This window comes from Desmodus rotundus, chromosome 5 (genome assembly GCF_022682495.2).
Source record: "Desmodus rotundus isolate HL8 chromosome 5, HLdesRot8A.1, whole genome shotgun sequence".
In the NCBI taxonomy this organism is placed as follows: domain Eukaryota; kingdom Metazoa; phylum Chordata; class Mammalia; order Chiroptera; family Phyllostomidae; genus Desmodus; species Desmodus rotundus.
This window is the reverse complement of record NC_071391.1, coordinates 132,036,541-132,061,995: the sequence shown is the minus strand read 5'-3', so window position 1 is coordinate 132,061,995 and position 25,455 is coordinate 132,036,541. Positions and strand designations below refer to the sequence as shown.

Genomic DNA, 25,455 nt, shown 5'->3' with positions numbered 1-25,455 from the left:
GAGTTTTATGTTTCTTTTGAATGAGGAAAGATGAGGAAAAGGGAGGAGGGAGGGAGAAAATATGTGAGAGAGAGTGAGAGAGTCTGTGTGTCTTTGTAGGTAGATTAGGGACCCCAATTGTTTGAAGTTAGATTTGGCCTTCTGTAGGTTTGGATAGTCAAGGTAACCTAACTAGGGAGGAAGTGAAATTTGATTTAAACTTCAAAGAATGATTGGACTTGGGTAGCCATTGATGTAGAGAGGAGGGTGTTTTAAACTAGGGAAGCAGTTTGAAGAAAAAGCCTGTTTTATTTATGATTTGGGAGACGATCATGAGACTAACCTTAGTAGAGGATCTAAGTTGGGAAATAGTACATAGAATATAAAGTTGCATAGGCAGAGTAGACCAGATTATGGAAAACTTGAAAAATAACTAGTATCATTTAGGCTGCATATAGCAGGCATTGGAAAGCCATTTAAAATTCTTTATTAGGGAATTAAAAATATGATTGTAGGAAAATCATTTTGGCATTAGTTTGTAGAATAGGTAGTATGGAATTTATTTGTTCATGTAATATTTATTGAGTATCTAATATGTACACTATCAGAAGTACTAAGAATACATCAGTGAATCAATGAAAACACATTGTATTTGTGATTAGAACAAAGGTGGGAACCAGTAAGGAAGATAGGTGGGTAGTGATGGATGGTAATCCGTGTTTATAGTGATGAGGTTTTAGACCAGGGTGGGCTGTTTGGAGAAGGAGCAAATTCAATTACTACTGCAAAAAGAATTGATGGAATTCTAGATATAGTGTGTGAAAGGAAGAATGAAAGAAGATGTCAAGGTTAAAGTTGAGCAGACCAATGTATTTATATATCTAAAATTATGCATTTATGTAGCTAAAATTATGCATTTATAGGAAAAATGATGAATTTGGATATTTAATTTTGCATGAAAAAATAGGAAATTTAGTTTCTTTTTATTTTTCCTAACTTACAACTAAAAACTTTTAAATGTATATAATATAGCAGTGTTTTTGACAGTGATGCCTAATGTTGTATGAGAAACATTTCATTAGCTATGTATCTGTGGTCTTGTTTAAATACTCATTAGTGTTGCCCCAGCTAGTGTGGCTCAGTGGATTGAGTGCCAGCCTACGAACCAAAGGGCTGCCTGATCAATTCCCAGTCAGGGCACATGCCTGGGTTGTGGGCCAGGCCCCCAGTGAAGTGAGATGTGCACGGGAGGCAACCACACATTGATGTTTCTCTCCCTTTCTTTAAAAAAAAAATTCTCATTACCATTAATGTATATTTCATTATCAGATTTATTTGGTAAAATAGTTTTGAGGATGTGTTATTATAATTCTTCTGGGCTATTGGGAGGTTTAAAGTCTGCATTTATAGGATATAACTTATCTAAAAGATTTAACAGTTCCCTGAAAACTAAGTTACACTATAAGTAATCAATTCTTAGAATTTAGCCATCTTTGTATTACACTATCATTCCTCAGTATTCATTGGCTTCAGAACTCAGCAAACCATATACTCCTTGCATTTTGATGAGAAAAAAATGTTTCAGCACTCAGTACCTGCTCGGGACATGTAGCACTTGCTAGAACTTGTATGAGTCACAGTGCCGCGCCACAAGAGAAAATGCTTAATTGTTTGGTACTCGTGGGTTTCAGCACTCGTCTAGAGTTCCAGACAAATTAGTGAGTACTGAGGTTCCACTGTATCTCTATGGTTAAGATTCAAAGTTTCATCTGTGGTAACAGAAAGAGCTCAAAGCAGTATTTCAGAGTTTGGTCAGTGTTGTTCTCAATAAATTTTTCTGTTTTCTGAGAATATTCATATAATTACTTGAGTTATTTACTCCGGAAGAAACTCCCAGTCTTCTTTGCACACTTCTTTAGATGTTTGTTTTTATTTTTTGTTAAATTCTACAATGGAGATATGAAATCCAATATTTATTGAATATTATACACTTCTTCTGAACATCCCATTATCCATCAACTTTGCTGTTTACAGCTACTTTCAAAATATTCTAAATTGTAGGTCAGTTATTTCTCTGTCTTTTAAAAACTAGTGGTCTGCTTTATTAAATTGGGGGTTCCCCAAACTGTTTACTTCTCTTGGGCCATTTGTAGAGCATGTTGCAAATTTCTTTAACGTGTCTATTATTAATAATCCTTACCTCTCCATTTGTGTGCCTTTACTCTAACTTGGTTTCAATTCATCCCATCTTTTTAAATACTATCTTGTTTATATCCATGCCTTTTATTTACTTCTTTTTGTTGTATGCATTTCTTCCTTTATTTTAGTCTGTCCTTAGTAGTGCTTTATAAATAGGCATCTGTTATTTTGCCTTTAATTGGGGGGCTTAAAATGAAGTTAGCTTGTCATCCTTTTGGAGCACTTTTGTGATACACTGACAAGGGCAAATTAAACCAATATTGTGGTAATTTTATTTTCCTCTTAATTGAATTCATATTCTTAGAGTTATCCTGTATAAGGACTATTTTTTTTAAATATTAGAGAAACTGATGATGAAAAAGGATTTTCTTACCAATTTAATAACTTGAGGTAAGTTTCTGTGATTATATATATTATTTATTAGAACAGATTATACTTTGGAAAATATTTTTAAAAGTTTGTCTTCATTTTAAAGGGCTCCATTGCTTCTCAAAATTGACAATAATAGTCACTGATAATTAATCAAGTGAACTATTTAAATTGCCCTAGGAGGGTTTATGGGCTTCAGATTAAGAATCATTTCTCCATTGAATTCATAATATGGGGGTATAAGCCATAAGTCTGTCACGAATCATGGGAAATACCTAATTATACATCTGTTCATTTTGAGATTTCTTGAGTCTCTAGGACTGACTGGATCTGCCCTAGAATACTGATAAAACAAATCTCTGTGACCCTATTGTAAGGATTAAGGACAAGGGGTAAAAGTTCCATCATAGATTAGTGATACCTATTGGTGCTAAACAATCGTCGTTTCAGTTACTGGCCATGTGGTTGACCACCATATGAATGAAGGTTCTTTTACTTTATAAAGGCACCAATTAGCATAATATTAAGTACTTAGGTCTCCATACCACGAACAGGAATTGATTTTCCAAATACAGTGGTTCTCAAAAGTGAGATCAACAGATTGCTGGGGTTCTGCTCATCTGTGACGTCAAAATTATTTTCATAATAATATTAAGATGTCATTTGCCTTTTTGGCCTGTGTTGCAAAAGCATTGATGGTGCAAAGCAAATGTGGGTGAAACTGCCAACACATTAGCATCAATCAAGGAGTGGTATCAAATTGTACCAGTAGTTATTGTATTCTTCACATAATGTATTATACTTACAGTTAAAAAGAAATCCATTTGCAGTTAAAAATGTCCTTGATGAAGCAGTAGAAGTTATTTTATTGAGTCTTGATCACTCATTACATATCTTTAACATTCTGTAGAACAAAGTGAGAAGTATGCATTAAACATTTTTGTTGCATCATGGAGTGTGGTGATTATCTCAAGGAAAAATACTGATGATTTTTTGAACTACAAGCTGAGCAAGTCTCTGTTTTGTGGAACACTATGTTTACTTGAAAGAATTACTGAAAAACCATAGTTATTCAAACTTAAATATTAGGCAGACATTTTCTCAAAAATGAGCAAAGTGAGCCTGTCACTTTGAGAAAAACAACTGATCATGTGTGTAATCAGTGATAAAATTTGAATTACAGAAAACATGAGCTTAGAGGCTTCTCAATATTTAAACTTTTCTGATGAGATTGGAGGTGATATTACTCAAACTGATTTTTTTATATTGAATAATAAAATGCCAAATTTGGAAGATCTCTATAACTCTCAATGAACCAATATTATCAAAGTGACCAATGTATAATAAGAAATCATGGATATTTAAAAGATTCATTCAGCATACCAGATAGACCAATAGAAGAAAAGGTCATTAATATGATTTCAGGTTCCACTTTACTGAATTATGGTAGCATCAAGGAAGAATATCAGTAATTACTTCAAAGGCTATTAAAATAATCTTTCCAAGTTTATCTTTGTCAATTTTCTTTATGTACTTAGAACAAAATAGTGTATTTACTACACATTGAATACAGAAGAGAAGCAGATTTAGGAATCCAGATGCATTTTATTAAACCAAACATTAAAGAGATTTACTCAGTTGTAAAAGAATGTCACTTGCCTCTAACATTTTTTGTTTTTGGAAAAGATAGTTATTTATAATAAAAATGTTTTTTTATGTTAACATACAATGCATTTGCTATTTTTAATGGATGAGTAAATTATTTTTCAAGTCTTAATTTTTTAAAAATATTTTTAAAATGTATTTTTAGAGAGAGGGGAGTGGAGGGGAGGGAGGAAGAGAGGTAGAGAAACATCTATATGATTGGATACATCGATCTGTTGCCTCTCACTTGCCTGCAACTGGGGACCTGGCCCACAACCCATGCACAGGGAATTGAACTGACGACATTTCAGATTGCAGGCTGGCACTCAATCCACTGAGCCACACCAGCCAGGGTTCTTAATTTTAATTTTTAATATAGGAAATATATATAGATCTAACTTATATAAACTAAAACTCTTTGGAGCTTCAGTAAATTTTAAGAATGAAAAGGAGTCCTTGGACCAAAAAGTGAGAAAACTGCTAGCCTGATGTTTTAAGGGCTCATGTTGGCTCATTCTAAAAATAAAGGGTAGATTTTCAGTAATTTTATCCAATTCAGATAAAATCAAGGTTCATTGTATGTATAGTATTGGACTTGTATTCTTTTTGTGTCCATTTGAAACTTTTAAATCAAAATATTTGTTCTGTTTGTTAAATCGGTGAAAATCACTCTGTACTATTAGCTCAGTCTTGGGCTGACTAGAATGTTGCACATATTTCTTCAACCCTTGAAGAGGTAACTTAATGTATCTTAAATTATGATAAAGTACATGAAGGGGACTGTGGATAATCTCTCTGTGGTAGTTAATTGTATGTCACATACCTTTCCAAGAATGACTGTTCAGTCATTGTAAAGATTGAATTAGTTAAGATATGTGAAAGTATTCTGTAGGTATATAAAATATTATATTAATATTAGTTTTTATTATTGGCCATCATACACAATGATTCAATTTGTGAGAAAGAAGAGAAATTAAGGTAAAGGGATCCTTTTTTTAAAAAAACAACTCTTTTCCCTTATCATTCTCAAGACTAAGATATAGATACCTTACTACTTAGATAACCCTACATTGTAATGATATTTACCCAGTTAATTATTTTTCATAAGACAATCATTTTGGTATATGCACATTTAAAGTTAGATATGCAAATAACTTAGTTATTTCAAGTGTTTCATATTGACATGCAAATGTTATATAATTGTGTTGCCATGTAACATATCTCAAAAATTTTTAAAGCCCTTCATACAACTAGTTTTAAATTAGAGTGGCACGATAAAAAACATGAGCACATGTAGTTGTTAAGCACCAACATAAAACAGATGGTTCAAGAGGATACATAACAGGCTTACAGTCTGGTAGAAGAGCATAAAGCCATTAAAACTATCACATTTCTGTTTCTCATAGATATTAGTCCATGAATAAGTAAAGACATAATCCTTGGATATACAAAGACCAAATCTTAGAATGTTAATTTTGTAATACTGCGAACTTTTCTTTTATCTATTATCCTAATTTAAAAATTACTATATACTGTGGTGGATAATAGTATTGCCTGTTTATTGAAATCAGTGCATCTTGTCATAAGTAGGTCATTTATAAATGTGAAACTGCTTGAGGCTCTCTTTTGCTGCCATGTTCCATTTAACTTCTGGCTGGACAAATTTGAGCAATATCGCCTAGGCTATTTGCCTGTAAAGCATTTTTCAATTTTTATCTTACAAAAAGAAATGGTAGATTTGAGATTACATTGGTTTTGGAAGAGTTGTGCCTGTTTAAAAAGGTACTTGCTCATATATCATATATGTATCATTCAGTTGCTTATCCTTTATTTTAGAGAAAGTCCTTTCTAAAAATATATCCTTTATTTAAAGATATGTTTTCAAAGGGAGCAGTCAGAACTTCGTTACTTAATGACTCTATCTTCGTTTAGCATTTTAAGTATTAAACATGAAGGAAAGAATATTTGGAATATGTAATAGAGTACAATTTCTTTTTACGGAATTTTGGAATCATGCTGTACTACATACTGTTTATTTAAATTACTGTATGTACTGTGACTTTTATTGTATAAAGAAATAAACCTTAACTTACACAAAGGAATGGAGTACTTTTTATGGAAAAAAAAATTTATATTGCATTATTTTCTTCTGTTTATGTGTAGTCACACATGTCCTGTGACTGAATCTCTAGCAATGAATTCTGCTTATATAGTCCTATTATGTGTGCTTCAGTTAAGTAACAGATAAAAAAATTTTTTTCCCCTAAATGTAAATAATATGACCAGGCTTCATAAAACAGAATTGTTTTCCTTCTTCAAAAATTATTTTACATGGTCCAAAGGATTATTTAATACCAAAACGTTCATAGTGAAGAACAGCAATTCTCCCCCCACCTTTTTCAAAGTAATTTCTTCTTTCATTTAGCCTTTTATACTATGGTAATAATGTGCCTACCCAAGTATTTCTTGGTTTATTCCTGTTAGCAATTATCTATTGACTCCCTGATAATGGTAGATGAGATTTTAGCTTTTTAAATTCCTTACCTCTCTTTTTTATTACTTTGTTTTTCTAATGTATTTATTATAATTTTAGTTAAATTAGTAATCAGTATTTACATTAGTATAACTATACAGGGTGGGGCAAAAGTAGGTTTACAGTTATTTGTATGGAAACTAATACAATAATAAGTAATAATACAAGAATGAACTGTTTTATGTACATACAACCTATTTTTGCCCCGCCCTGTATGTTTCCTGCAGAACCTGGCAGTGTATCATTATTACATTTTTCTTTTTAAAAAAATACTATTATTCCTGAAGTTTCTAATTTTCTTCAGTTGCATCATTTTCAGTAAATCTAACCTTAAGTATTCAACTATTTTTCATAGGAGAGGAGATGAGGACTTTTCAGGCAGTTTCACCGGAGGTTAATTTCTCTCACATAAAGAAGATCACATTCTTGGGGTGAAAGGGCTTGTTTTTCATGATCCTAACATATGTCATTTTGACCCAAACTCACATTAGGCATGTATCAAATGGGAAACCTAACCTTTGTAATTGAAAGTTTATTGCTCTCTAGATCCATGGCTAGAGTGCTTAGCAGTTATGCTGGTATCCAAGTCCAAAAAGTGTATAGACTGTGATGTGATATCCAGTGATTCTAAAGAAGAAGGAACTTTCTGGTTCTGTTTGCATACTGAAATACCTTATGGTTGTACAGTGTAGATTAGAAACTGAAACTGAAACTTTGAGTACCTAGGTATCAGCCTATTCTACCAAAGAACTCCACACTTCTGTTCAATTTCCTTATGAGTCTACTAGGTCATAGAAAGCCCCTTAAATTCCGTGTAATTGTAGCAAAGATTTGTAAACACAAAAACACCATAGTTTTATAAAAAGATGCAGAAAACTTCCATTCTCTTATCTTTGAAATCCCTGTTGAATATGAGATTAATTTTAGATATTGGAGTACTTTTCCGTGAATTTTCAACATACTTTCTCTATCTTATGTAAATTGTATTTTTCACTTTTCCCAAATTTCTAAAATAATATCCTTAGTATATACAAACGAAAGAGTTTGCTCTTTTTATATTCAGAACTGTTTAATTTGTTACAAGCCATCTTAAAGGCTGAAAAAACTAAATATAAAACTTGGAAATAAAATCGTAAAAAAATTTGTTTAAGATTTTGAGCAAATCAAAATTCAAATTCTTAAATTTTGCTCATTCTTAGAAGAGCTTTAGGCAAAGGAGGAGACTGCAAGGCTTTTGAGCAACTGAATACATTTCAAAGCATTGTATGAGGAATACTGGACATCAAATTTAAAGATAAGCTTCAAAACTTTGTTTTTATTTCACTTAGCATAGTGCTCTTCAGTTCTATCCATGCTGTTGCAAAGGGTAGGAGCTCCTTCTTTCTCTCTGCTTCGTAGAATTCCATTGTGTACATGTACCAGTTTTTTGATCCATTTGTTTACTGATGGGCACTTAGGTTGCTTTCAGCACTTGGCTATTGTAAATTGTGCTGCTAGGAACATTGGGGTGCATAGGTTCTTTTGGATTGGTGTTTCAGGGTTCTTAGTATATAATCCTAGCAGTGGAATTGCAGGATCAAAAGGCAGTTCCATTTTTAGTTTTTTGAGGAAATTCCATACTGTGTTCCATAGTGAAATAAGCCAGGTGGTGAAAGACAAATACCATATGATCTCACCTTTAACTGGAACCTAATCAACAAAACAAACAAGCAAGCAAAATATAACCAAGACAGTGAAATTAAGAACAAACTGACAGTAACCAGAGGGGAAAGGGAAGGGGATAGTGTTGGGGGGGGGGAGGGGGGAAGGGGGAAGGGTTTATAGGAACAACTGTAAAGGACACATGGACAGAAACAAGTGGGGGGTGGAAACAGGGGATGGAGGTAGGGATGGCTGGGGTAGTGGGGAGGGGTGGGGGGAAAGGCAGAAAACTGTACTTGAACAACAATAACATTCAAAGGTATTTAATAAATAAAAACAAGTAAAACTTTGTTTTTAAAAAATCACTTGAAAGAACACAGACTTGGTAACAACTCTGTCAGGGACAAAGATAATATTTACAAAGTTTTGAAAGTAGGAATGAAATCACACATTTATTAGAATATTAGACATCCATCCCAAAGTATAATCCAGATTACATAATACCATGTAATAATGGGTTTGCACTCTAAATTTGTGCAGTGTTTAAAGTTTCTATACATTTTCATTTATAATATTAAAAATTTTCTTAAATATTTGTTGTCAGAATTAAACACCTAGGTTTGTAATAAAATATTGCTGTAATGAACTGAGTGGGGAAAGGAGTCTTTTTTAGTTTAATTACTGTGCAAACATTTAGGAATATGCTCAGACAATAAAAACAATTAATTATTATACACATGGGTTTCATATATAACATTGCTCAAACTTTTTTCTTTCAGTCTTTGTCTTGAGTATCCTATATGAGAAAAGGCTGAAAGAGAGTAAAGGAAAAAAAAAAAAAAAACTAAGATCTTAGGCAAATGGCTACTTTGGACTTCGATTTTCTGACTTATAATGAAACTAGATAATCTCTGAAGTTTTTTTAGGTCTAAATATGACCAGTGTATGAATAGGAGACATTCAGGGGTGACAAGTACAAAAGGGGATTCAACTATAGAGTTACGAAAATAGAAATAAAAAGGTGGAAGAAGGCTAGAAGGGAAAGGTAGTTACAGAATATTTATGATTGCAAATGAAATTTCCATAACTCTGGGTAGTATACCTAACATTTTTGTTACTAGGGTTGCTCCTACTCTCTTCTGTCCATTACACGTATATTTTTCTCCATAATGGTAGCTTGACTTAAACTTAGCTTTTATGTATTAAGTAATATGGCTATATTAGGTACTCTGAGTGTGTGTTTAACTTAAACTCACAAAAAACGTACCCAAGTTCATTTTATGAAGCAAGATTTTCCTTCCACTCTCTGGGTTTTTAATCATTACTTCCTGACCATATGGCTGTTTGTCTGCCATGACACATGATCTGACTTTTGTGATAGTCTCCTTGTTTTTCTAAGTAACTAGTTCTGGTTGATGCTTTTATAAAACGAAGAGACCCACTTTTCAGTTATATTCTCATTTGCCTTGGGCTGTTCATTATTTCCCTGGCACTAAGTGTAAATCAGTCACAGGTCAGAGATAGCCTGCCTTATTACTATTCTCCCTGTTCTGTAGATCTCAAATTGTAGTTTAGGACTCTGTTATTTAATTGGTCTTTGAAACAAATCCTAGTAAAGAGTATCTATTCCAGACTTGCAAGTGAGGTGTTATCTCATTACTCTCATTAGGAAGCAAGAATTTTTAAAACACTGTGCTGCTTAGTCTCAGATTGTTTGTTCTTATTTTTACTTATTCAAACAATATTTATGTTAGGACATATGCTAATTTTTATGTGAATAAGATATGGCCCCTGTCAGAACCTTATAGTCCAGTGAAAAGTGAGAGCATAAATGCAATTAAATATTGGAAGACCTATGATAGAATTATGTATCCCCTGCCTGAAAAAAGGGAATAATGTTATACTTTGTCGTGGAACTGATGAAATGAATAGTCTGGGATTGTGAGGATGATTCAGTATTAGAAGTTGTAGCAATGTAATTTAGTATTAACATACTAAAGGAGAAGAATCAGATGGGAACAAATGTAGGAAAAATTGGATAAAATTCAGTACCTGTTCAGATATTAAGTAGGAATAGGAGGGAAATTAACTGGAAGGAGGGTCTCCATCAGAAAATTATGCAGACATTATGCGTTAATGATAAAACATTAAAAGCAACCCCAATAAATTTGAGACCAAGGTGAGGATAGTTCTTATCTCCATTATTATTTGTTAATGCAGTATGTAAAGAAACAGAAATAAGATATAAGATTGGAAAGGAGGAAATAAACTGTCATTTGCTGATAATATGATATTTTTAACCAGGAAACCCAAGAAAATGAACTGAGAAAAATTTTGAAAAGCGGTTAATCAAAAGTGCAGTATAAAAAAGCTGTAGATTTCCTATTATGTACTAGCAATAATAAGTAGGCAGTGTAATGGAAAGAAATCCATTTCACAAACAAAAACCCAAGTAAGATAAAAAATGTTTTAAAGATTTTATTTATTTATTCTTAGAGAGGGGAGGGAGGGAGCAAGAGAGAAGAACATCAATGTGTGACAGCAACGTTGATCAGTGTCCTCTTGCATACAACCAACCAGCAGGGGACTGGCTGAAACCCAGGCATGTGCCCTGGCCCTGAAGTGAACTGACTACCTTTTGCTTTGCAGGATGATGCCCAACCAACTGAACCACATGGGTCAGTGTGAGAAAATTTTTTTATTGAAATGTATAAGACCTTTGTGGAAATTTTAAAATTTATTCATGCAAATGTCAGGGTTTTTTTTTTTTTATCCTCACCTGAGGATATGTTTATTGATTTGAGAGAGACAGAGAGATACAGAGACACAGAGACATCGATGGGAGAGAGAAACATCTATCAGTTGCCTCCTATCCAAACCCAAACTGGGGATCAGATCTGCAACCTAGGCATGTGCCCTGACCAGGAATGGAACCCGCAGCTTTTTGGCGTGTGGTATCATGCTCCAACGAAGCCACCTGGCCAGGGCGCAAATGTCAGTTTTTTGTCAAATTAATATTATTAACAAAATTCTAATAAATTTCTATGTGGTTTATCATAGAACGTCATAAATATCCTAAAATTCATAGAAAAATGAAGTATGTATTGCTAATCAGGATGATTTAGAAAACAAAAATAAAAGAAGGGCTGCTCCTAATAGAAACATGATAATAATAAAGCTATAATAGTATAAAAACGTTTTAGTGACATAGGAATAGACAAATGGATAAATAGAGTAGATTCCAAAAGTAAAAATCACACTTTATATGGGAATCTAGTATATCACAGGGATCAGTGGGAAATGATAAGCTCTTTAGTAACTGATGTTGGAATAATTGATTATCAACATGGAAAAACTACAAATTATATTCAAGAAGACTTCTAAGAGCACCAACAGACAAACTGTTAAAGTAAGAAAATTTGGCAAGGCTTTTAAAAGATAAGAGCAATTCACAAATATTGATAGCATTTATGTATCAGTAATAACTTATTAGCATCTATATTTTTAAAATACTACATTCACTCAAACAGTGAAAACTAGAAGGCATTTAAGAATATACCTACTAAAAGGCCTTCCTGGAGAAAGTTATAAACTGGTTTCTTTTTTTTGCATTTCATTCCTGTTTTGTTTTTAAGGGCTGAATTTTGGATATGACCCCAAAAGCACAAGCAAATAAAGCAAAAATAGACAAATGGGATTATACAAACTTCCATACAACAAAGGAAATAAAATGAAAAGGCAACTTACAGTAATTATCAAAGTAATTATAGTAACTGATTATGATCCATTGAACATTATAGGGAATCATGAGTGTATTGCTATAAATAAATAAATTGAAGATTGCTATAAATAAATAAATTTATAAATGAATAAATTCAAACTTTATCAGATTATTGATAAAGTTTCAAAGTGTGAGCCCTGACTGGGTGGCTCATTTGGTTTCAGTGTTGTCCCTTAGACCAAAAGGTTGCCAGAACTATCCCTAATCAGGGCACATACCTAGATTGAGGGTTTGATCCCCAGTCAGGGAATGTACACGAGGCAACCAATCAATGTTTCTCTCTCTCTAATCATTCAACATATCCTCAGGTGAGAATTAAAAAATGTTCAAAGTGTGTTCTCCCAAAGTACTTAATTACAAAAGGAAAAGAGTTAACTGTAATGGACAAAACTATTAGCTATCAGTTTAAGTGATAAAAGTGGATGTCATCAATAATGAAACAAATCAAAATTACGTACCACTTACTAGGATTCATTGAGAAGAACACAGCATCTCTTTTGTGGTTTTCCTGTCAAAGATACATAACCTGAACTTAATTATGAGTCAGACACAGTTTAATCAGATGAACCCAATTAAAGGACATTCTATGATATAACTGACCCTGTAAAGATTGAAACTTTTTTTTCAGACTGAAAGAGACTGAAGATTGCTATTCAAACTGCTGAATGTGAAGTGTGATTTTGAACTAGACTCTTTTCAATAAAGGACATTTATTTATTATTTGGAACAATAAACTTGATTGGATTCTAAATATTAGATGGTTGTAATATATACATTAGTGCTGGCAAGGGAATAGTTGAAGTAAAGCAGTAGTTCTCAGCATATGGTTTGAGTCTCCTTTCAGAGAGTCCAGAGGGTCTTCTTTTTTCTACATACCTAGGTGAGGCTGCATATATGTGAACCAAAATAACACAAACAATGGTTGAATGCAGAAGCAAAGATGAGCATCAACCTGTTTTTAAAAATTAAACCAGATATTAAAGATTTGTAAAAATAGGGAAACAGTATCAGTCTCCTCACTTTTTTAATTGTAAATTTTTATATTTTTAAATATTTAAAATGTACCTAGCGATGATTTGATATACACTGTGAAAGAGTTCCTACCCTCTAGTTAATTAACACATCTGTTACCTCACATTTTTATCTTTAGTGTGCACGTGAACATTTAAGTTCCACTCTTAGCAAATCTCACTTATATAATACAGTGTTATCAACTATTATATTTCACATTAGATCATCAGATCTTATTCATATTGTAACTGAAAGTCTGTACCTATTAAAATTATTTTTAAAAATTGATTTTAAAGAGAAGAAGGGGGAGTGAGAGAGACATACATAGATTTTGTTGTTCCACTTATTTATGCATTCAGGGATTGAACCCACAACCTTGGTTTATTGGGATGACACTGTAACCAACTGACCTACCTGGCCAAGGCGAAAGTTTGTACCCTTTACCAACCTCTTCCTATTCCCCTCACCCCATAGCCTCTGGCAACTACTTTTCTATTTTCTGTTTTTATAAGTTTGACTTTGTTTTTTAGATTCCACATATAAGTGAGAACAGAGTATTTTTTTGGCTCTGGCTTAATTCATTTAGCATAGTGCTTGTCAAGGGCCATCCATGTTGTTGCAAATGGCAGCTTTCCTTCTTTCTCATGGCTGAATAATATTTGTGTGTGTGTGTGTGTGTGTGTGTATCAGATCTTTATCCATTTATCTGTAAATGTACACTTGTTTCCCTATCTTGGCCATTGTAAATAATGCTGGTGAACATGGAGTGCAGATATCTTTTTGAGATCCTGTTTTCTTTTCCTTTGTCTTATATATACAAAAGTGGGATTGGTGGGTTATATAGTAATTCTTTTTTTAATTTTTTGAGGAACCTCCATAGTGATTACACCAATTTACATTCCCACTAACAGTGCACAAGGGTTCCCTTTCTCCACATCCTTGCCAATGCGTATCTCTTGGCTTTTGATGATAGCCATTCTAATGGGTATGAGGCTATCTCATTGTAGTTTTGATTTGCATTTCCTTAATGATTAATGATATCGAGCACCTTTTTATGTTAGCCATTTGTATGTCTTTGGGAAATATCTATTCAGTTTCTTTGCCCATTTTAAAATGGGGTTGTGGTGTTTTGGTATTGAGTTGTATGAATTCTTTATACTACTTGGATATTAGCCCCTTATGAGATACATGATTTGCAAATACTTGTTTTCATTCCTTAAGTTGCCTTTTCATATTGTTGATGGTTTTCTTTGCTGTAAGAAGCTTTTAAGTTTTATGTACTCACATTTGTTTATTTTTGCCTTTGTTGCCTTTGCTTTTGGTGTCGTTGAATTTCTCATTCATAACCATAACTGTTTTACTTCTCTAGTTTCTGGTACCTCAGAATAACTGAACCCTTTGCTTTCATTAAATTTACGGAGTATCCACGTATTAACCTGTGTCATCACTTCATTCTTTAATTTCCCTGGGATATTTCCTCTGATATATATTCTTCATTATCCAGTGAAAAGATACAACATTTATTGGTTGTTAGCCCATAGTTCACATTCTTGATTTAAACAGATTTGTTTGGGTTATGGAAATACATATATTCAAGGAAATAAGAGGTTATTTATTCCAGGAAGTTGGAGAGACAAAATGAGAATGAAGGGCAACATCTGACTTATGTTTCAAATTTATTTTGCCTCTGTCTTAGAAATGTCAGACACATTTTCTCAGTTATAAGCACTGAATACATTTCAAAGTAATCATCTGTCCTTTTAGATCATCTCTTAATGCAGATGAATGTATAATTTGTTTAAAGAAAAATGTATTATATGATTATTTTTAGTCATCTACAGGTAAATAGGTATATTGCAGCATAATTTTCAAGTATTTTTTTTATTTCTTTCAGTAATCCTAAATCGGAGAGTCAGAGAGTAAATAAAAAAGTCAACAATGATGCCTCACTTAGAATTCATAATCTATCCATTTTGGTGAGACAGATAAAATTTTATTATCAGGTAAGTGGGTTTTTTTTCACCTCGTATTTTAATAACTGCTCGCATATTCACATTTTTGTGTTATTTAGTATCAATCACCTAATGTATACTGAATGCTTATTATAGCCAGGTACTGGTCAGTGTGCTGGAGATAGAACAGTAATAACATAGTCTATTTTTGTACATTATTAAGATACAAGCAGGCACTTCATTTATTAAACTAATTTTCAGGGTCCTGGGAATTCACATAGTCCAATACTTTGTAAGCCTGCTCAAAGTATGCTTTTGAAGTGTAATGCTTTGCTTTTTTCTTTTTTGAAGAGTTATGCTTTATGCTTTTTCTTTTTTCACTTAAACTGGATGTATATTTCACAATTTAGATATGAGAATATTAACATACCTCTAAGAATTCCTGTAGCTGCATCACATAAATATTAGTGTGTTGTATTCTTAAATGTGTATTTCTGTGAATTTTATAATTTTTGTTATGATTTCTTATTTCAGTCATGAGTTATTAGAAGTATGCTTTTAGATTTCCAAACATACGGTATTTTTCAAGCAATCTGTTGATTTTTGGTTAAAGAATGTGGTTTGTATGATAATTATTTTTTGACATTTGTTAAAAATTACTTGGCTTGGCCTAGTATGTTGTCAGTTTTTATTAAAGTTCCATGTGTGATTGAAAGAGATGTGCATTCTTTAATTGTTTGGGTGCAGAGTCAGAGTAAGCTTGTTTGTTAATTGTATTGTTGAAATGTTTTGCAGCCTGATTTAATTTTGTCTCTTGCTCTTATCAGCTTTTGAGAAAGATGACTTGAAATCTCTCGTTATGATGATAGATTTGTCAAGTTTTCCTTTGTATACTTTAAAGCTGTGTTACTGGGTGCAAATGAGTTTAAAATTGTTTAATTATTAGAAGAATTATAGTATTTATCAATAACTGTTTCTACATATTTTTCTCTTCCCTGATTTAAAAGTTTTTCACTTCACATCTGGTTTTTTTTTTTTTTAGAAAGCCACTCTTGAAATTATCCCTTTCATATTTACCATAGCAAAGGCCAAAATTAAATCAGTGTCTGTACTCTTTTATGAATAGTACTGTGACCTTAGAATGCTTTAACTCCAGTCATTCCCCCTTTGACTTTTAAACTGTTACTATCTTTTTTAAAAAACAAAGTTTAAAATAAATTTAGTTTTTTTATACCTCATAAATTAGATATTGAAATTATAGTTAAATAAATAAAATCAATATTCCTTTAGGTCAAGCTACATCTTTTCCTTTTATTCCCCCCCTCTCGTGGTTTTCTTTTCTTTCTCAGACCAGCCTTTGGGATCATTTTCTTACTGAAGTATAGCCTTTAAATGTTTGTTTAGACAGGGCTTGTTGATAAAGTTTCTCAGTGTTTATTTGTCTGAAAAATGCCTTTATTTTACGCTTGTTCTTGAAAGATAGATTTATTGGGTTAACAATTAATTTTCACTCAGTGTTTTGCAGATTTTATTCTTCCATCTCTGTATTCTTTATTGTCCTGTAGAAGTCAGCTATCAGTCTAATTTTTGTTCTTGGATTAAGTTGTAGTTTTTCTCTCCTGGCTGCTAATTTTTTCTCTTCTAATATTGGCTTTTTCCTGTTCTCTTATCTGATATACTTTCAATATTTCTATTACATGTATACTAGGCTTTCTTATTCTATCCTCTGAGAATTTTTTCAGAACTATCTTTTCAGTTTGCTCATTTGCCTGGCATATTTGTCAAATCTCTGTTTAACCCACTGATTAATTTTTGACCCTCAATAATTGTGTCTTTAATTCTAGAAGTTCTGTTTGATTTTTGTACATTTGTTTTTCATTTTGTTTATCTATCATTCTTTTAATTCCTTTGTTTACTTTTTAGAAATTAAAAAAATTTCCACTTTAGATTTTACATCTGATAATTCCCAAATCTGAAAACAGATCTGTGGGGATCTGAATCTGCCTTGTGTTTTCTTTCTTTCTTTCTTTCTTTTTTATTTGAAGATTTTATTTATTTTTAGAGAGAGGGAAAATTTCAATATTTTAGAGAGAAGAAAGAGAGGGAGAGAACATTATGTGTGGTTGCCTGTCACATGCCGCCCCACTGGGGACGTGGCCCACAACCCAGATACATGCCCTAGATTGGGAATCAAACCAGCGACCCTTTGGTTTGCAGGCCAGCTCTTAATCCACTGAGCCACACCAGCTAGGGCTGCCCTGTGTTTTCTATTTGCCATTTTTCATGGTGTTTGGTGGTGGCAGTGATGTTTATGTGTGTGTGTATATGTGTGTTTTGTGAGTTCATTTTGGGAGGGGATTTATCTGTGGGAATACTTTCATGCCTGAGCCAAATATGCATTGCTTCAGAGAGGATTTGTTTTTTTCTGTGCTCCAGTCCAGAACCACTTTTTAATTTATTTTAAGGAGCTTTATATTATTTTAGAAGCAATACTTGTTTATGATAAAAAGTAGAAAAGTATAAAAAAAAGGTAAAATACGAGTACTTCCAGTGCCTAATAGAGATTACCACTGTTAACAACTAAATATATATATATATATATATATATATATATACCTCTGGATCTCTTTGTCTGCATCTGTGTGTTTGTAAATGGTGTATTTATGTGTTTATGTGTATATTTTTCAACTGAGACTACATTATTACAATTCCTTAGGTAAGACAACCCTCCTCAAAATCTAAGAAAGGCTAACAAAAATAGCTTTTTCCTTGCTTTCCTTTGTAGGGTTCTCTTTTTTTTTTCTTCTTGTTTTATCTTTTCCTTTTTCTGGTGGGGAGAAGGAAAGGGAGGGAGAAAGAGAGGGAGAGAAACATTGATCAGTTGCCTCTCACCTGAGCCTCTATGGGAACCAAACCCACAACCCAGGCCTGTGCCCAGACCAGGAATTGAACCCATGACCTTTCAGTTTGTGAAACAAAGCCCAAACAACTGAGCCACACTGGCCAGAGCTGTTTTATGTTTTAACTGAGAAATCTTTTTACTATTTTTTTGAGTTCAGTCACATATTTTTAAAGATTTTTAAAAAAATCATTCAGCAGTGTTGGATTTCTTTCTTCTCTTTCCTAGTATCTTGTACTCCTTCTTGCCAGAAGTAAGTCTGTGCTAGATTTTTTTACATTTTTAAGCCCAAATGTTAATAGTGCCAAGATGATGTTATTATTAATGATTTTCTTTTTTCTTTATTTATTGAGTTAGAGAGAAAAACATCAATTCTTTGGTCTCCTTATTATAACTTTATTGATTGATTCTTGTATGTGTCTTGACTTGGGATTGAACCCGTAACCTTGGCATTTTGGGATGATGCTCTAACCAACTGAGCTGATTCTCTTTTTCAGCTCAGAACTAATTTGCTTTTTGAATATCAATGTTTACATCTGTAAACATTTCATTAACATTTTCTGGATGAAGTGATTGAATATTGTAACATTTTGTCAATATTGTTTCAGATATTTAAAATATAAAATATTACTGAAGGTCGAAATTCTCCTTCTACCACTCTCCTATGCCCTTCCTTTAGAACTAGTTTACCATACCATCTTTACCCTTCCCCCATATTTCATATTCTTGGATAAAATGTTTCTAAGGCACTTGTGAAGTATCTTTAGAAATAGGTCAACCATATTATTTACACAATTAATTGACTTACTAATTACATAGTATGAAAAATGTAATTGTTTGAATTTTTAAAATAGATGATAAGAATCTCAAAGGAGCACCTTGCTCAGTGTGTGATTCAGAAAAGGGACATGAGCCCAGACCTTTGCCAAGTGGTGTTTAACTTCTTACTGTAAAGGAAGTATTATGGATAACTTATAGGATGAAGGAGAAGCCTAGTGTAAGTTATATTAAATAGTAACTTAATAATGTCTATGTTTGGCACAAACTCAAAATAGTCTTTCTTACAATGCTTTAGCAACTTGAACTTTAATTCACAGAAACTTGCATGTCAGTAAAAAAGTTTTTTAGATGGTCCACTAAAAAATACAGTTGATATACCATTTTTTTAGAAAAGTTATACAAAGCCAACTAAAATTAATAGGAATGAAATTACTTGTAGAATCTTTCAAAGCACTTCTACTGTTATTTTCCTGTTAACATAATCTCTGTCATTTCTGTCTTGCTTTGTCTTTTTCTTTTTCTTAAGTATTGCAATTCTCCAAATATTTCTAGAGCATCTTCATACCAGGATGAAATTTCTACCTATTCAGGGAAATTTCACTTTAATGATCCTGCAACCTCTCATGTTCTTTGTATTTGAATATTTGTATGCCTCTAAAAATTACTGCCTTTCCTTAATCTCCACTTCCACCAATACTCCATTTCATTCCCTGCTTTATTTTTATCATTAGCGTTTATCACCAAAAACATTTATGTATTTTCTGTCTACCCTACTAAAATACAGATTCGATGACAGGAAGGATTTTTGTTCATCAGTGTGCTTCCAGTGTCTACAACAATGTCTGGCAAATAATAAACACGTGATAAATATTTGTTGAATGAATGCCTATCCTGATTTTTCTCAAAACTTTTTTCTTTCAATTGTATTGGTAAAATTATTTCATTCTCCATGCATTTTTGTAGGTTTCTTATCACTTTAGTAAGATTAAAGTATCTTCACTAGTTCATATACATATCATCCTTAGCCTGTCAATTAACTTGTTTTTCCTGTTTAACAAAGTCATATTTATCTTGGGCTCATTTATGTATTATTTTTCCATGTTTTTGGTATGTTAATGATGAACATCCTTAGAGTGAGATGAAGTCTGGAAAGTCTAAGGATGATATAATAAAGTTTTAACAATAATAATCAGGGTTTTTTTTTTTATTTTTAGCCTCTAGTCTCTTTTATGTCTTGTATATTTTTAAATGTTACTTGTAAGATTGGAATAGAGAGACAGAAATGTTTATAAAAATGAATCTAGAATCCTCCGAAGAACCATTAGAAATAGAGGTTTTGGAAAAATTTGGGTTTTTAAAATCTGTATAATTTTTAGCTACCTTACCTAATATTAGTACTTTGAGACATAACTTAAAATTAACCCTTGGAAATAAAGTAAAATGTAAATTTTTCCCCAGTACCCCCAGTATTTAAGAAGCTTCATCATTTTTTAAAACTTTATACTTTTGTTTCACTTTCTACCCTTCCTAATAAATGTCACATACATGATAAATCATGGAGACAAAATTTAAGCTTAAGCATCCTAATTCTACCAGAGTATACTATACTAGAGTATATTTTGAGATACGTGGAGGTAAGTTTAAATTTAGCAGTTTGCATCATTCAAATATAATTGGACTTCGTAGTATACAGGTCAGACTATTGATACATGTGGTCATTGATGATACCATGTGATGAAAGGAGATAATGAGATTGGTTTCATCTTTGTGGAAAGACTGAGTTAGCATCAAAGCATGGGGTAACAGTGTAGGCAGGAGTTGGGGAGCCAGTTGAGGAAGAGGGGGGAGGAAAAAGAGGTAGCAGACCATGTTGAAGATTTCTATCCACTTGGATAGTTTCCTTATAATAGTGTACCAGTATAGAATGTTATCTGGTAAATCAATAAAATAAATTGACTTGGAAATATAAATTGAAGTTTTTCCTCTGATTCATCACTTTTTACTCATGTTACCCTATAATAAGTGATGCAAATGAGAATTATCTTTAATATTGAAGTTGAGGTAAAGCTTTTTTCTAATAATTCAGGATATGTTAAAATTTAAAGCCTGTCTTTATAAATTGAATTTGAGTGTTCTTTTTCTGACTTAGGTTGTCTTCACTAAATGGGAGCTAGATGAAACAGCGATTGCTTTTTTAATCTATATCTTTCTTATTTACGATTTCTTTTCATATGTACAGTGATAGTTCTGATAACTTGGCTTCAAGACAAGGAAACTAAATGAATTAGAAATTTATTTCTTTAAGTCCATTTAGCTGTTACATGGCTATCGCATATTTTATCTTGAGATAACTTGCTTTTAACTTGAAAATTCATTTATTAAATATCCAAACTTAGTGTCAACCATTGGAGTAAGTGATTTTAGCAGTTTTTGACACATTCTTAATATTCTTACTTGTATATCTAGTACAGTTCACATACTGAGTACATACTTTTCTTTTAAGTGTATGCATATTTTGGTGATAATTGCTTAAATAGCTAGTAAATATAATGCAGAAGAAAAAATTTAAACTTTTTAATACATATCTATAAAGAATTATGCATAAAACATTAATTCTAATTAGCTGCTGGTGTCATGCCACACACTGGCTATGGTAAATGCTTTTATGGATCTAGAATTACACATCTTTAAAAAGCAATGTACGTTAAAGCCCTGGCTGGTGTGGCTCGGTGGATTGAGCACTGGCCTGCAAACCAAAGGGTCACTGGTTCAATTCCCAATCAGGTCACATGCCTGGGTTGCAGGTCAGGTCCCCAGAAAGCGGTGCATCAAAGGCAGCAGCACATTGATATTTCTCTCCCTCTCTCCCTCCTTTCCCCTCTGTCTAATAATAAATAAATAAAAATCTTTAAAAAAACCAATGTAAGTTAACTTTTTATAGTTATTTTATTCCCCATCATACTATTTTAAGTTAAGAATGATTCAGAAAAAATTTATTCCTCAGTAACTGGTTATGTCTGAATAGGTAGTGAAAGCCCAATTATAAAGACACTCAGTTATTTCTATAATCTTGCAAAGATTCAGTAATACAACATGGTATCCATCAATCCCATAGTCTTAGTTCATCCCAGACCTTTTGTAGCATGTCATTGTTAGTGGTTGAAATGACAGACACGATGAGTTGCTTTATTTCCTCAAAGAAGAGGTAGTATAAACCGAAGGTACATACTCCATGTATTACCTAAAATGAGTAATTTGAAAGCATCCCTTTCTGAATCATCCTGTACATTCAGAATATGTATACTTTAAAAATATTTTTTGTTTTTCAATTACAATTTACTTTCAATATTATTTTATATTGGTTTCAGGTGTACATCACAGTGGTCAGACACTCATATACTTTACAAAGTATATGATCTGTCCAATATTTCCAGTACCCACCTGGTACAAGACATGGTTATCACAGTATTACAGATTATATTCCCTATGCTGTACTTATGTATATATGCCTGTCACTAAAATTTTGATGCAAGTCAAAGGAGGTAAAACATCTATTGTTCATAGAGGAGAAAAATAATGATTCACTGGAAAATCTCACTTGCATGAAATGGCCATAAGATAGGATTTTGAACAAAGTAACTAGATTTCTTAATTTTAATACCAGTTGATATTTTTAGTTCCCTCAGGGAAGTAAAACAAAACAAAACAAATGAGTATACATACTTAATCATTTATTGAGAAATGTTGTTCGATTATTTAACACCTAAAACTCAGATTTCCAAATATATATTAGACCAGTTCAACTTCACACTTTTATTTTGTGGGCATTTGACATGTCTTAATATTGTGAAGTCTATCAGATGTTATAATTTAATTATTTAATTCATTATCTTAAAGTTACAAAAGATTTAAAACTGTAAATACCTATTTGCATTTATTTATTTTTAAAGCTTTTAATTGTAGTATAACATACTCGCAGAGAAGTGCACAAATCATAAGTTATAACTTGTTGAGTAATAATTACCTAGTCAGCATTACCCATATAACAACCTTTGGGTTATCTTTTTACAGGAGACTTTGCAGCAATTGATCATGATGTCATTGCCAAATGTCTTAATCATTGGCAAAAACCCCTTTTCTGGTAAGTATTAACATTAGCATAATGTGCTAAGAAAGTCTTTTCCTTGTGTAATACTAGAATGCTTACCCAGATCTTGCTTATTTACATCAACGGACTAGGTTTTTCATTATAGGGAAAGTTGGAGTTGATAGTCCATTTTATAGAAAGAAAATAAACTCAGAATATTTGAAGGTTATAGATGGAATCAGACATATATTTTACATTAAGTCTGGTGTTTTTTTGACTATCCCAAGTTGATAATTTCTCTGGAGTTTTACTTTTTTTAATTTTTAGATTATTTATTTTTTTGGAGAGAGGAAGGGAGGGAAAAAGAGAGGGAGAAAACCATTGGTTTTGTTTCTCGCACACCCCCAACTGGGGACCTGGCCCGCAACCCAGACATGTTCTCTGACCAGGAATCCAACTGGTGGGTGACCTTTCTGTTTGTGGGAGGATGCCCAACCCACTGAGCCATACCAGTCAGGGCTCTGTGATGAGTTTTAGTGTCTCCTTTTAAACAAGGATAGAAGATAATGCAGCTATGGGCTTCAAGGGACATAACCTTAGAAAATAAGTGATTTTGAAATAATTTGTAGGTTTCTATCTACCATTACCAAAGTTTTGAATCTAAGGTTTTACTGATTGATATATTGTAATTTATCAATATAAATTACTTTTGAATGGAAAGTTGAGAAGCAGTTCTTACTTAGATCATTTAAATTATATTTTCAAAAGTTTCTGCACTTTACTAGATTTTAAATGTGCCATGTTTAAAGTTTTAATTTTTGAATAATAGGGGAAATTAGCAACTACCCATTTCAACTGTGGACTTATTCTGACAGGCTACATGTAACCTAAATAAATTGTATCTTCTCCAAACCCCACACCCACCTTCAGTCAAAATGAATAAATAAACCAAAATAAAAACTGAAATAAAGTAGCTGTTTTCATTAAAGAAACTGCCAGTTAGATAGGATGACTCAGGAGTTTAGACAGTCTTTATAGATATATTCTGGAATATTTTATTATACAAATAAAAAATGAAAAAATATTTTATATGTAGAATGGAATTATTTTTATTTCCACATGCATTTAGTAATTACCTACCAAGAATATAAAGAAAATGCTTTATGTCCTGGAGGACCTTGTGTTTTGTTGAGAGGTATAGATTACTGGGAAATCAGGTAAGAATTGGTCTGAAATAGAGATACGTAAACGTGTTAAGGCATATAAAATACGAAGCTATTAATTATTCTTAAAGTTGGCAGATTAGTGAGGGTTGGGCACCACTGGTGGTTAGAGCAGAAGAGACTACAACAGAGGTGTTAGAGCTGTGCCTTAGATTGTGATTAGTAAATAGAGGGGGAGGGGAATGGGAATAAAGACAGGCAAAATGAGTAACAGAAATTAAGGCAGTTGGTATGTATTTATATTTGGGGAAAGGTGATTAGTGTGGCTAAGAAAGTAGGTGGTTTCATGGAGAGGAGGGGGAAATACTGAAAAAGAAGATTTGGATTTTATTGTAGGCCAGATTGGCCCCTTGGTAAAATTCTGGTCCAAAGAATTGGCTTTTTTTTTTGCTCAATGTTTTAAGCAAATCTGAATTGAACTGGACAGCAAATGTGCTCTTCAGTTTTGTTACAGACCATTACTTTTATCCAGTTAATTGTGTGCATTTATTTTACTAATTTTACTGTAACTCACAAGGTTTTGATCTTCATGAATCTACTACACAGTGGAAAGCCATTTAAATTTTACTGTTAGATGAAACATGTAAGATGTGTTTTAGAAAGAAAACGATAATGGGCCTAAAAGAAGCTAGACCTATTAAGAACCATTTTGGCTGACTTTGTGGCATGTCCCTATATCAGTAGTTCTCAATTTAGTACACTGGTATACTATAATCATTTATGGAAAAGTAGTGGATTTATACCTAGCACACTTTATTGCACAGAACTTTGAAGCCTATTTTTATCTATACTGTAGCCCTTTAAAATTGAGATTGTTGCCCATTTCTTCTGCTAATACTCCATTGTGTACACACAGAGCTGTTATTTTGAATTTTCCACTATATTTATATTCTTAATCTTTTAGTCAAGTTATTGTGAATATTACCTCTAGAAGTGCTTCTGTCAACATAAGAGAGTTAAACTAAAGTAAAATGTTGTACTTAGTTATTATTTTTATTTCAGAACAAGGCACAGAAGAAGTTAAAAAGTTGCTTTTACTTTTACTGGGTTGTGCAGTTCAGGTAAGTTAATTTTTTTTTCATATTTCATATTGATAATTTCTTTGTTTTTTCAGGCTCTAGTTTCTGAAAGACTTGAGGGTGGGCCATTCAAAGTTTATGTTAGAAATTTTAAATAACTATATATCCTCCTAAGGAGATTTTAAAGAAAAAGACTTACTCTGTTATTTTACTTGGTACTTTAGTTATATTATCAGATACTCATATCATTTGAAATCTTTAATTCTTTTCTTTATCCTGAGACTTCTAATGCCCTCAAGTTTTTTAAGTTTCCTTACAGATACCCTTAAAAACCTCTC

General features: G+C 32.4%; 1 protein-coding gene across 8 annotated transcripts in view; it reads left to right on the top strand.

Moving 5' to 3' along the window:
* Positions 1-25,455, top strand: part of CCDC88A (coiled-coil domain containing 88A) — a 123,638-nt gene that overhangs the window by 12,616 nt on the left and 85,567 nt on the right. For all 8 annotated transcript variants that reach the window (XM_053925461.2, XM_045189432.3, XM_024552777.4 and 5 more), the window contains exons 3-5: positions 15,052-15,160; positions 22,860-22,929; positions 25,101-25,159. In XM_053925461.2, coding sequence (XP_053781436.1) covers positions 15,052-15,160; positions 22,860-22,929; positions 25,101-25,159 — 238 coding nt within the window. The remainder of the gene's footprint in view (positions 1-15,051; positions 15,161-22,859; positions 22,930-25,100; positions 25,160-25,455) is intronic.